The sequence below is a fragment of the Drosophila ficusphila genome, unplaced genomic scaffold (assembly GCF_018152265.1).
Source record: "Drosophila ficusphila isolate 14025-0441.05 unplaced genomic scaffold, ASM1815226v1 contig_350, whole genome shotgun sequence".
In the NCBI taxonomy this organism is placed as follows: Eukaryota; Metazoa; Arthropoda; class Insecta; order Diptera; family Drosophilidae; genus Drosophila; species Drosophila ficusphila.
Window position 1 is genome coordinate 1 of NW_025064260.1, and position 13,845 is coordinate 13,845.

The 13,845-nt window shown below is 41.1% G+C and overlaps 1 protein-coding gene and 1 long non-coding RNA gene across 3 annotated transcripts; one reads left to right on the plus strand and one right to left on the minus strand.

The window, feature by feature from the left end:
• The first annotated feature begins 1,387 nt into the window (after positions 1 to 1,387).
• LOC108101983 lies at positions 1,388 to 13,812 on the plus strand. Of its 2 annotated transcripts, none has more exons than XM_017206577.2 (2): positions 1,388 to 1,631; positions 12,651 to 13,812. In XM_017206577.2, exon 2 carries the CDS (start codon positions 12,712 to 12,714, stop codon positions 13,048 to 13,050), a length of 339 nt encoding a protein of 112 aa, XP_017062066.1. In that variant the 5' UTR covers positions 1,388 to 1,631; positions 12,651 to 12,711; the 3' UTR covers positions 13,051 to 13,812. The 2 variants fall into 2 exon arrangements, with proteins under 2 accessions (XP_017062066.1, XP_017062067.1); XM_017206578.2 differs by lacking the exon at positions 12,651 to 13,812 and adding an exon at positions 7,962 to 8,185.
• LOC108101985 lies at positions 5,474 to 6,202 on the minus strand. The gene is made up of 2 exons (XR_001772135.2): positions 5,901 to 6,202; positions 5,474 to 5,779 (listed from the first exon to the last, which is right to left on the minus strand). It is a non-coding gene; the product is annotated as an uncharacterized LOC108101985 (long non-coding RNA).
• Positions 13,813 to 13,845: the final 33 nt, after the last annotated feature.

Consider the following 13,845-nt stretch of genomic DNA (forward strand, 5'->3'; position numbering starts at 1 on the left):
TGGTAAAACCGAGATTACAAACCAACAAAATTGTTGCAATATTTTTCCATTTTCCACCAAGGCCCACAATAATATTTGTATATATTTTAATCCCATATTCCGCTCACACACGCCTGGCCCACTCGAGTGAAAAGATCCCCATCAGAGAATCCGATTTACACACCGTAAAAATAAACGCATGAATGAAGGAAAAATTCGCCCACACAAAATCAACAAAAACGAGTAAATTTAAAATGACGTGTAAGCAAAAACTATCCACGCATAAGACCAGAATTCCCGCAAATAACAAAGGCAGAAATCAAGAGCACATGCGATGAATACGTAACTAGAACGCCATAGAATATGCAACTGAAATTCGCCGAAAAATATAGAAAACAAAATATAAAGAACGAAACGAAATTAAATGCGAAAACCCGGGCAACGAGGGGTAGAAAAAAAGCGGCATGACATTTTTAATTATCTAGAACAAGTGCATTTAGCACACACCCACACAGACATGGAAATAGAGACGCCACCAACACACACAGAAAAATAGAAAGTGAAAACAAAAATCGCTGCATACTTTGCGGGATGTTGGGCATTTAAATGAAATTTCGTTTGCTAACTGCAGTGCAAGTGCGAAAAGAATGCGAAAATGAGGCAACAGATGATGATGAAAGGGGAAAGGGGAAGCGGGCTAAAAAAGTTAAAAGTGTTTTGCAAAAGTTAAATGAAATATTTGCCAGTCACGCAAGCATTTTTCACTCTTCTTTAATTAAAGCATGAACTGTTCCAAATCCATAAATGTGCCTACCGGGTACCGGAAAACATTTTTTCCTTAATCAGCCAAGCCTACTACCAGTTCATCCCCACCCCTTTGGCCAACCGTGTTTGCCTTTCCAAGAGCCGAAGAGAAAGCCTATAAAAATATGTTTTTCTTTTACGACCAACTTTTGTGTTCCTCTCCAAGTGTGTGTGCGTGTATACAGATTTATTAAAATATTTCTCGGCCAAGTGTGCAATGAAGCAGGGCGGAAAGTCGGTTGGTCTTGGGCGAAGTGGGAAATACCCTCGGTGGGAAATAATTGGGGAAGCCATTGCTAAGAGGTTTTCCGAAAAACTTTTTCTAAGACTATAAGTTTTCCTTGGAAAGTCGTAAGCTACGTTTTTCTATTTTTAAATGCTTGCTTAAAGCACCTCAGTTACTTTAACATTTTGAATAGTGCTAAAATCTGTTTAAAACGTGAAAAAAAGTTATTGAAAGTAAACTCCACATTGGAAATGAGTTGTAACCCAATCCAATCCAATTTGTATTTAATTTTAGAAACTTAAAACTTTTAATGTTTCCCATGCGATTCAGTTGCAATGATTTTCGAATCTATATTTTGAAAGGTCATTTTAATTCCTGTAAAAGGTATTAATTTAATCGGATAGGAGATGCATCTGGCATTTCATGCATATCCACCTATATGTTTAAGTTAATTTATCCCCATCATCGCCATAAAATGGCAATCAGGCAAGCGTTTCAGTCGCAGTTCTTTAATTAATAACGGCGAACGGTTTTTATTTTCCCATCGGCTGGCCGTAGATGTTGCGTTTACCCTCGTGGAGCAGAAAGAGCCATCAGGATCTGCAGATCCTGCCGATAAAACGTACGTATGTAGCTCTTTTCAGCGAACACGGCTCGTTAAATTGCACTTTGCACACGCAATTCAAACAGAGCGACAGAGAAGCCAGCAGTTGAGCGGTCGCTTGGTCGTAATAAAAGCAAATAGAAAGCTTTTTGAGAGCAGCAAATATTTTAATAATATTAAACCGGTTTGCAGCCATCGCAAGTTGTTTCCGTTTCGGCTTATTTGCTCAACACTTTATCCTTAGCACACTTTTCGGCTCTCACCGCTCGAGCGGCAATAGTGAAAGTAATTTGTTTATTTATTTGCCCGGATAATAGCCAAAGCTTAAAGTGAAAAGCAAAAGGCGCAGAACTTTCCACGCGTATTTGTGCAGCACTTCAGTTTTCAGTCCTGCCACCGAAACTTTCGGCCATGGCATCTCTCTCTCTCTAATCAAAGACAGGAAGGAAATACTGGGGACAGGATGGGGAAAATGTGGCTGATAACTTTATCGGCGTCAGGATTTTGCATACTTCATTGCGCTCGAGGGCTGACCTTTCGCCACTCAAAATGGGAGGGGGAAGAATATGTTAATACGCCTACAAAAGGGCAACAAAAGTGCACGAATAATGTTCTCAGCTCTTCTCCCGAACTATACAACCTAGAATCCACCGCCCCCCATTCAAACAATACACATTTCCGCCCATTGTTTGCCCTTGGCCTGCTTGCCTGAATGTTTGCTCTCGTGTGTCTGTGCTCTGTTTATGTTTGTTGACATGGAAAAGCCTAAAAGTTATGGTTCGGCATCGTGGCTCTGGACACGCCCATTAGGGGCGAGCACCGTGCCAGACATGACCATCATTTGCCTGCCTGCTAATAAGCGGCTCGAGTGTTGGCCCGGAATTAATGCGATCTCCCTCCATATATCGTCCGGTTCCAAAAGGCTACACTAACCGGACATCAGGATGTGAGTGTGTTTGGGTTTTTGTGCCAGCGGCTTTGTTTGCCGCATCGTTAATATCGCCCAAGGCCATATTAGTAACTGGACTAAAGTGCGTTAGTTAAGTCACCCATGGTTACGATTTGCTAATGAGCTGAATAAAACACAGTTGACACTAAGCTGTGGGCATACAGCTGAAAGTGTAAATTATAAGTTATGTTGCTGAAACAACAGCAGGGTGCACAGATTATAAAGTCGCAGAAAATAATCCCTTTCTCGAACATAAATGTAAAATGTGTGGTCATTTATTTAAAACAAATCATATTAAAATATATATTTTAACAAGAAAAAAGCTACCTACGGCTTATAAGTAGTGCTGTTCAAGAAATTATATAGTAGGTGCCTTCTTTACTGCTTTGCAACCTTCTGCAAGGGTTTAAAAATTATTTAAGGAACGAACAATTCTTTAACCTCCTTTAACTTGAATTTTCAGTGAATAAAAATTTATTTTTTTTCATTTCATTTTATTTTCATTTTTAAATTTTTTGTTACAACTTCTCAAAGAAACACTATTTATTCTGTCCATACAAAATATTTATTTACTTATCCAACTCTATTTAAAAAGTACATTGTACATTTCTAAGTGGTTTCTTCCGCATCCCTGACCAATGTGAGCCTCGGATCCTGTGGCCCAGTGCTCTTCACAGTCCGTCGCCCTGAGAATGGCCAGCGACACTTCTGCTCCTTCGTTTCCTAATCTGTCCCCTTCAGTGTTTTGGCTTTTAACGACCTCTTACTGGCACTGCCACTTGGACTCGGCCGAATCATCCGGCCGCTGTCACTTACGCATTCCACTTGAATAACAAAAGCTTTTGATTGATAAGCGGCCATAATAAATTTGTTATTAGTGCTGGAGCCGAGAGCAAATGAAGCATGGACGAGACAACAGTGCGGAGGTGTGAGCCTTTGAACTTGGAAATATATCGCCATTCGTAATGGATATTGGACAATCGAATTTCTTTTTTCCGAGAAATGGAATTTAATGCGCTTATTTGTATATAAATAGGAAAATTCCGTTGAATGTTCACACTTTGTTACACTTCAATTCAGGTTGATTTGATTTCACATGACACGAAGATAGGAGGATATATTCCAGTAAAAAATTTATGAATGACTGGGGAAAATAGTTTCGCAAGAAATTCTCCCCAAATTGCCAACCGGCGGTTCTGATTAGGTCCCTTCAAATTGGCGCTCGTCCAGAAACACACCCACTTCCGCTCACCGCCTCTGGAACGCCCCCTTTCAATTGTAATTATAACTTGGCAGCCCACGGCATGAAATTCTGTTTCACAATTAAGACGAGAGAGAGAGAGGGAAGCCGCAACGATTTCGCGGTGACTGGTGGAAATTTCGAATGCTAATTTCAATTAAAAATTTCATCCGCTTGCTTTGGGGCGGACCATCAATTTTGGAGTCCTGTTGCTTACGCTGATTGATGGGAAGCGAGTTCAAAGAGGTGCCAAATGCTGATGCTCTCTAAATATTTAAATTGGAATTGAAAGCTCCGCTGACGCAAGACACTCTTAAGTCACAGTTGGCCTAAACAAACAGGGTAGAAAGCTGGAGTGGCTCGACTCCCTGCTCTCCTCGATTTCCCTGCCATTATGTACAGTTGACAAAAAGGCCGGTGCTGGCATTATATTTGCCTTGTGTCTCGCGCTCCATTGATAAATATTTCCCTCGTTTATTTGTGTGTCGGATGTGAGCTGGAAAAGTAAATACAATAAAACACAATACACAATTAAAGGTGGTAGCGTGACACGAAGGTAAATAGTGGGATAGAATACTGAACTAACTGCAGTTTGTTTAAGTAGAATAAGAAAATAGTAATAGTAAATATGAAACAACATGTCTGTTATGTCATAAAAACATAAAAAGAAAAGATTATATTTGTTCAATTATACCAAATAACAAAAGTATTTGAGATAATATTTTTAGAAAGTTTATTTTTAGCATTCAAGAACCTCGTTCCCCAGCGCAGAATCAATAATCATTTACCAGGGCGCAGGAGTCAATCCCAGACATCCTCCACGTGTCGCAGAGCACAAAGAACGCATTAGCCTTCCTTTTAGCCCACTTCACCTACATTGTAGCCATTGTTGTACCGTTTTGTTGTTCAGGAATGGTCAGACATTTGCTGTTGAATTTGCTTTCTTGGCTTTCGCTTTATCGTTTGATTTGAGCCCGAGTCGCCGTGGCAATGGAACTTGCCCCATCCTCCAGTGGGTTCCCATATGAACGCTCGTTTGATGGTTGCTTTATTGAAATTGATTTCCTAATTGAACCAATTTGTGCAGTCAATGGATAATCAAAATGATTTTTGTTGGCCGAAATTAGTCGTCAATTTAATGGATTCGTCAAAGCAAACTGCGACTTTAACAACTCCGTCTAATAAAACTTTTGTGAACTGTACTTCAAATCGAAAGAAACTTAAGCTATGATGACCTTTTGTGTTAAATGGATTAATTTATTACCTCCCATTAAGCGCATCATCAACATAATCGACCTCAACATCGTCATCGTCATCATCGTTATCATCAGCAGCAGCTGAATAAAGAAGCTAAGCCACAAAAAGCCGCATAAATAATGAAACATTCTTTTATGTCGACGCCAACAAAAAATGAAGGTCGGGGAGAAAAAGTTGATATAAAAATAAAAATGAATGGCCGCCCTACATGACCAGAGGCGGTGCGTTTAAAATAATTGTTAGCAGAGGGTCTGGGAAGTGCTGGCCACAAAAAATATTTATATATAAATTAATATTTAAAGACCATGCGAAAATCATGAAATACCCTAAAAACAGGGTCTACTAAAAGCTGGATTAAAATGGCTCAAGCTATTAGGGGTTTTTTTCAGGAAAAGAAATGAAAAAGGATCCAAATTTAAATAGGGACCATTATTAAATTATATTTAGAAGCGAATTTAAAATGCAAAAACAACACCTTATTAACTTAGGTTTTGCTTGGAGTAAGAAAGTATCATCCGTAATTGCTCATTAAAAACATTCCAAAAACGTGAGGGAAAATCTTTTTCATTCACTTTTTCTGTTCATCAGGGGCTTGATATATTTAAAGAAGTCGCCTTGGCAGCTGAAAGCACTTTTTCCCCCACCGTAACGAGATCCGTTTGATTTATGTGGCATAATGTGGGCTTCTTATTATATTTTCGTTTCCGTTGCGTTAATTTGCTGAAATGACGTATGCAAGTTGGAAAGTTCGACGTGGTGAAATCCGCAGAGTGAACCAAAAAGAAAGTGAGGCGAAAATGAATAAGGGTTTTAATGTTATAACTTTTACTCGCCTGCGCACTTATTGCACTTTTTAACCGAAACTTGTGTATTTTTTTTCCCACTGCAGCGAATGGCGTCCATTTTGTATGCATTTGTTTTTTACCCTTTTTGGTTTTCCTGTAGATAGTTTTAACTGGTCGCGTATTTTTTTGTTTTTAATATATTGTGCGAAAAGTTTGGCGTGTAATGAAAAGCTTTCCTCTTAGCTATTTCATTTTGGCAGTGCTGGCCGGGGTTTTATTGAAAGTTTAGCACGATAGACATGCCAGATAAACGGTCTTAAAAAACAGCTAAAACCATGAGAGGTAACCAGTGTGTAGGTTTTTTGGTGATTCCACAAATTGAAAAGCCTATTTGTTGGGGATTATTGTTTTTGCCCCAGCACATAGGTTTTATTAAAAAGCCTTTCATGTTTAAACACTGAAGTACATATTTTAAAATGCAATACCCATTCTGTTAAAGTCATGAAGCTGAAAGTTAAGGTTAAGACTACCTGTTTTTGACTTGTAAATCCATCTCAATTTGCATTTTGCTTATGCATATCTTCTTGGGGATCGGAAAGCTCTTAACCTTTGTCTTGTTTCCAGTGTTCCTTTTAGGCCATTCAAAACGCTCTTTTTGGCTTCCCAAGGAGGACACAAAAAACTAAAAAACAAGGAACCCGAGCACTTCATTAGCATAGAATTCAGAATCGGGTCAGTTTGGCGGGGTCTTTCTCCGCCTTCGTTCATTCTGTATGCATAAGATCCATCGCTTTAAGTCTCAAGTCTACTTACATTTCACTTTGCGTTGCATTTTGCTGGCCCTTTCTTCTCAGCCTTGTTTTTTTGTTTTTTTGCACCCAGACCAGCTTAGCTTGTGGGTCACTTGACGTCCTTTATTCCACTGGTGTTGCACAATCAGAAACGCCCACATAATTATCGCACATCCATAGAGGAGGTCCCATTGTCCTTTTATCGTTATAGAGAGCACACACTCGGGTCCTTGCATATCCCCATATCTGGTGATAAATGCGTAATGCGATAAAAGAGCCCCGAAAGTTGTCTAGGAAAAGGCGGCTAGGGGTTTTTTCTGAGACAAAAAGCGGTTCTGAAGTGAGACATCATCATCCGTTTTCGCTGAGGCCTGTGTGCTGGTGACTGATTAATTGAAGTGAAAAATGTGCCCTGGCCTTGTTGAGTCCTGATTGATGGCACTTGCCTTTAATTAGAATTTATTGTGGCATACTTGCCATCCACTTCAAATTAAATTTGCAATTTTTCTAAAAAGCCCAACTGGGGAAAAATCCCCGCCGCGGGCCAAAGATATCGAGCGTAACAAGAGTTTCCTTTCTCTGCCTTGTGCGCCACCCACTTTTTGTTTGCCATTTGCAATTTAGTTAAATGTTTTTCCGGCTTTGCCTTTCGGGCGTGTGTACGCCTTACTCGATTTTCATTTCGCCGGGCATTATTCTAAAAGCTTTTCCGACCGAGGCCGGTCAGATGGGGATTTTCCTTTTGCATACGGCCGGCAAGTCATTCGTTCAGTCGTTCATTCGTTCAGTCATTCACTCACCCATTCAGTGACTCGTTCAATTGCAATGACAATGAGCCATCCTGGCCGGCTGCATTGTTGCCGCTTTTCTGGCAAATGTTACGCTGTCAAGCGCCTGTCGGCAGTCCATACTTTTCCAGTCTTTTCTCCCTACCCCCATTTCCCCCATTTTCCCACATTTTCCACCTGCCACATGTCTCGGAGGCATCGACATCAGCTCATTCATGCCCATTATACACACATTCGGAGCGGAGGAGCTGCGGCAGGCTGACAGCTCTGCACTTTTCCTTTATTTTCCCTCGGTGCTTTCTTTTTTTCCCATTCACCCGCCTGACAATCACATTAAGATTCAACCGCACGGCACAAAAAATATTAAATATAAAATAAACCGTAAAAAATACAATATAACTTGTCTGCTTAAATCGTTGTGTCATCAGAATATTAAAAGAGACACGTCCAGCATATTGAGATATCATTAAAATACGAAAAGCCTTAATTTGCAATTTAAATTTTATGGTATTATATCCTGGACATTTTTTCCGTGTAGAGTGGACTTGTCGGAGGACTCAACTAACCATGATTGCAACGACTGTGGGCAGGATCCGTCGCAGTCAAACTGTGGCACTAACCGTAATTGTTGACGAGGACTGCGACTCCTCGTCCTTCTTCCAGTATCCTGCTGTCTTCCTTTGTGCCCGCTGTCATTTGTACAATTGACAATTGTGATTGCATATGTTATAATCCTGAATGGCTGAAGGTGCAGCGGGATCGCGGGGGGTCGCCTTTGGATGGTGGGTTGTGGGTGGTGGGTTTGGAATGGATTGACATTGAGCTAGTGCGTAGTTTTTGCATTTGTGCTGATTACGGATTGCATCAAACGATGAACTGCGGATGAATGGGAATGTCAATCTAATGAACACGCGCGCTGATTTCAAAGTATTGCACATTGGGCGAAATTAATACTTATTGCGTGCACTTTTTCCGCACGAATTATATATTTGATTCTGTGCTTTAACCTTTGCAATTGGTGTTCTAAAATTGATATTTCCACTATGACTAAAAAAGCAATAAATCCAATTTTCAATCTTCTACTGTGTATTGCTTAAAGCATCAAAAAACTTAAACCTAACACTCTAAAAAATCTTTAAGCTTTAACAATGATTTCACATAAATGGATAAACAGGATCCACTTAAATTCAGGAGAACAGAAATTGCTTATATTCTTTTTAAATTGGCACTGGGTTGGCTGGTTGGCGTTCTGCTGGCTTAAATATTTTCTCCGCTTCGCAGCCAATCCCTGGAGTTGGCCGTTGCACGAACTCCAGCTGCCACTCTTCGTTGATATTTCATTTTGCCATTGTGCCGGCGCAAAGCTTCGACTGGCTGCGAATGCGTTTGGCGTTCAGAGCTCTGGCTTTTCCAGGGCGTGCCGCGCTCCGAAAACGGATTTTCCAAAATGGCTGCAATGGCCAAGAGTGGGGACCGAGCGCCGGCAAAGCGAAATGGCAAAAGTGCTGGCAAAACTGTGAAAGAAAACGAGACACATGGAGGCCATAAACTAACTGCATTGTTTGCATACTTTCGGCTGAGCCGAATTTCTCTTCTAAGTGCAATTGGGGCCTTTGCGGTCGAGAGTTCGATTATAAACCATCGGATATTGTCCCCAAAAGAGAGTGCCAGTTTGAGGCAGCCACGTTTTCCAATCAGCCCGTTCACACTTTTTGACGCAATTATGCTTCAAAGTTTGGCTCGAATCCACAGCGCTAACTAAGCGCATTCAAGTGGGTCTGGCTGGTCAATTGATTTTCGTTGTTTGCCTTTGATCTCGGCCGTGTCATTGTTGCAATTGAAGCGGGTCGAAATTGAATTTCATTCAAGCCATATCGTGTTAGCCAACCACAGCTCGCCAATTATGAAAGTTCTTTAAAGAAACGTGACCAGAAGGCAAAAGCATATATCGTTACTTGCTCTACACTTTCTTAAACAAAGTCTTATATTATTATTTTGGGTTCCTCAAGCATAAAGCATAATCAATATATATATATATATATATATATATTATTATAAAGTAAATTTACATGTGCATTTTTGCCTTTATTATTATCGGAGTGACTTCTTATTATAAGATATAAATTCAAGAAAAACTATTATTGTAATTCTAACTTTTCAATTCTAACTTTTCAGTTATTTTACTGAATAAGCCGTGAAGAATTAATTTAAAGAGCTTGAAGCGAAGTATTCTCAGAAAGTTTCTTAGTTACCCAGAAAATGTCTACAATTGTTAACTTTTGCTGGTAATGCAATCCCCATTGTTAGGCCACAAGCTAGTTTGGTTTATTCGTTCTGGCCTCAATGTCGTTCCTTTAACTTGCCAACCAGCCACCAGCAATCGAGCACAGAATTCTTGACACATTTTTGTTATGGTCATGTAAAAGTCAACGGCTATGGCCAAATAAAGGACGACACGCTGCCCCCGCTGCAGGACTCCCCTCCTCCCCCTCCCTCCCACTACCCATCCCTCATAAGCTGGTGTCCGTAACAAGTGGGCCACGCTGTGCCACAAATGCGATTACGTATACGCAACGTGTGAGGACGTCGCCGGCCATTTGCTGGATGGAGAGCGATAGGGGCGCACAAGAGGGCAAACTAAACGCCGGAGGAAGCTGAGGAGAATACGGAATGATGTGTGCGTAGGAATAAAGTATACGCCCCGTTCCCAAGCTTGGTTTTGTTTTTTTTTTGTTGCTCGGGACAGGCAGCGCATGTGGGCTGACTGCTGTCTGCTTGAAGTTCCGAGAATCAGTAATTCGTGCCCTGCCATTGGCAAGATTTCGGCGGACGACACGTGTCCGCCTTAAATATTTATTTGTGCGGCAGCAGGTTTGCCTCAACAACTGCCGCATAGTTGGCCAGAGGTTCGCCAAACTTTTACCGCACTCAAAATTTGTCGGCAGCTCAATCTCCCCGCTAAGCAAATCGCATTAGCGTCATCTGCCAAACGATTCGAGCCTTAAGTCTAGCATGGAAAAGTGGAAGTTAAATAGAAGGAGGGAAACAATGTAGACTGGATTAAAGGAGACTATTAAATCAATAGTGTGGTGAAGGAAAAGCCAAGGGGGAAGTTCAGCAGATTGTAACAATTGCCGGCAGCTTACTTCAAGGCAATTTATTGAATATGCAAAACTCTATTGCCCTGCTTTTCACTGTCTCGTTTACTTATAAACGGAACTGACTGAAATCGTTGGGCAAGGACAAAGGATATTGAAGAAAGTATGGATGAACTTTGACGATAAATAAATAAATGGTATTGGAGCAAAGTAATGAATAAGGATTATCTACACTTTATATTTAAAATAAAAAACTTATTTTATTGGCCAAAAGTAAAGCTGTTTGTTGTTTGTTTTTATTTTCGCGGTAGCATATAAAACACTTTCCATCTGAATAACAACATCAAGGTGAAATAAAAAGTGGAAATCAAATCCTTAGAGGAATGCTTGAGCTGTTCAATCGGTGTCTAACCAAGCAGACAATACCCAAATACCGCATCTCTGGCCTGCCCTTAACCTTTGGTAATCTCTTCTGATGCCCAATATACTTGAGCTTTATTCAGCAGATTCTCTCACCTTGGCATTAACTTTAAAGCGCCGCACATCAACCAATTTCTTATCGAAGGACACAAAAGAAAGCTGGCAATCCAGCACTTCCCCTGCGAAAACACACACACATTCGCACAGGCACACACAGATACTCGCAGGCAACCCATTGAACACATATGCCAAAATCAGGATATGGCGGAACCGGAGCGAAGCATAAATCGCCCTGAAATCTGTGTCAGTTCTGCGAGAGCGAGCGTCGAACGCAAAACGATACGGAGCACTCGCACTCGCACTCGGAGCCGTGGGAATCCGCATTTTAACCGCACACTGTGGGCGAGTGCCACGCCTTGTTTCTGGTGAGATGGGACCATCCCACAGTCCTACCGCTACTCCCCTCCCCGCCCACTTCTCCTGTCCGCTTGACGCCCTGCAGCTGCTTTTGGCATATTCAAATGTGCCGGGGACACTCAAAAAATGCTGCATACTTTACGGCGCTTTCACTGGGCCACAGGTGCGAGAAGTCGACACTAAAAATAGGGAGTAATGGACTGATAAAGGTTAATACCTACGTGTACGGTTTTTATTCCTCAATTATTAATAAAAAAATTTATTGATATTTCAGTTCTCATTACTATGAAACCCTTTTTAAAATCAAAATCTTCCTTCGTATTTTTTTATGTATTACGTTTTCAAGATTTTTAAATAACAATAATGATTCTTCCAATTTTTTTTGGTAGGATTTAATAAGTATCTTTGCTTTCTAACCATGTGTTTAAATCAAACCATTTACCATTTTAAATTTTCGATTCCCAATTCGATGCAATTACAATCGTAATCCCCCCAGCTACCCTTTATGGAAATGCAGTTTTCACACTGAGACTCAGCCTGATGATGGCGACGATGACAAAAGCCCGCCTGTAAAGCATTCGAAGCGAAAGGGAACCTATCCATATCGCAGATGCATTCCACGTGGGCGTGAATGGGTGTTATGTTAAGTGAAATGGAAGACTATGAAAATGAAATGGGGGTGCTGCCTTACATGGCGAAAAAGCCAGCTGAAGTTGGATGTCTAATAAAGCCAGAGCGGCGGTGTTCTCCGATCTGATGCTGACACTTTATTGGCAGCTTCCCCGTTTCACCATACATTCCACTGGGAGGAGGCAACTCATTTCACAGTTGAATGACACGAGCCCTTTCCCGCCATCATTACAGTTTAATACGTTCCATATCCATTAAGCTCCAGTTGGAAAACGTGGCCGTAAGTTAAGCCTTTAATTACGGAAAAGCGCTGCTTTACCTTTGCAAAAAAAGCCACTTAATTAAAAAGGCAAACGGTTATTTATAATATTATTTCCCTTTAAATCCATCACCTTTTCCCTTTCTGAAAACAAAAACTATATTAAATCAACATCATTTAAGAATGAAATCAGCGAATTGTAATTGATTCCGATTGATTTTTATAGCTGGCAAAATCTGGGGTCTGAAAAAGTACCCATCAAATCAGGGAAATGAATCGCTCTTACAAAGTTATAGTCATAAAATATCCCTCTCGTTTACTGCGCAACGTGATTAACCCTAAAGGAAGCGAAATTGAGTTAAAGTTTAAATTTTCATGGACCACTTTGGTTGGCTCTTTTCAGGGCTGGCAAACGGTTGTCAATTTGCACGAGGAAAGTGAAGCCATTAATTGTCCCACTAGCCATGCCGATTCCCCAACCTCCGGGCAATCAAGGTTGCGCAGTGGGAGCCTGTTTGAAGGGCCACGCCTCCCGACCACTCCCACTATTACTCCCACGGCTACCGCCCCCGCATCGAAAGTGCTGCCAATTGACGACGACATTGAGGATTGACCAGGCTACGAACAACAACGGGGACAACTACATCAACATCGACATCAGCATCAAGGATCCGGATGTGGGGGCCTTGGCGTTCCATTTAATTGTTTTGCAGGACGCACGTGTTTTGCATGCCAAAGGGATTGCGGAGCACAAGCTTCTAATTTCTGTTTGTGGTACCGTTTTTGGCATTGCATCCACGTAGCCGCGACCGCCTTTTAATTAGCCAACTCAGCCCGCTCCAATGAACTAGCCATCGACACCGCTGTCGTCGGCGTCAGCGTTTGCGTTTCGAGTTCGCGTTTGCGTTGGCGTCGCCTCACTTAATTAGCCAGGTCCAGGTGTCGAGCTTTTGGCGAAAATTGCGGCTTACGCCAGCCATTGCGCGTGGCAGCAATTCAATTTGGCCCGCTGAACACGTCGAAAAATATGCGAAAACTAAGGCTTCAGGTAAGAGTTCACGGCGAATGGCAAACGAAAGGTAATTGTGCTGCTAGCGAAATGCAAACGAGGTACAGTCACGTTAAACTACCAGCAACGCATCATGCTTCCAAAGGCACTAGAAAAAAAATACTTTTTTAAGGATGATCCAAAAAAGATAAGGACTAAAAGCGAATTTCTCCTGCTGTCCAAAAAAAAATAAGCTTCAGCTGGTTGTACTCTATTTTTCAAGTTTCGACGAAACTAATACACCCCTCTGAATTTGGGAATATCTCGTGTAGCTGTCATATCATATCATATCGACGCATTTCCGTGAAAGATTCCTATGTCGCTTTTTTTTGGAAATTGAGATTTTAATGCAAAATTGTTAGGCACCTAATGTCTCACTACCCTCTGAAATATTATAACTGAAAGCCCTATAGTTCCGATAAAAATTAAGTTTCAATTTTATGGTATGTTACAATGCTTTTCAATGTGCGCGCGAAATTATCGTATGTCCATACAAATTTTTTTTTCATTTGCATGGAAATACTGCAATCGCACAAAAATACCGAAATAC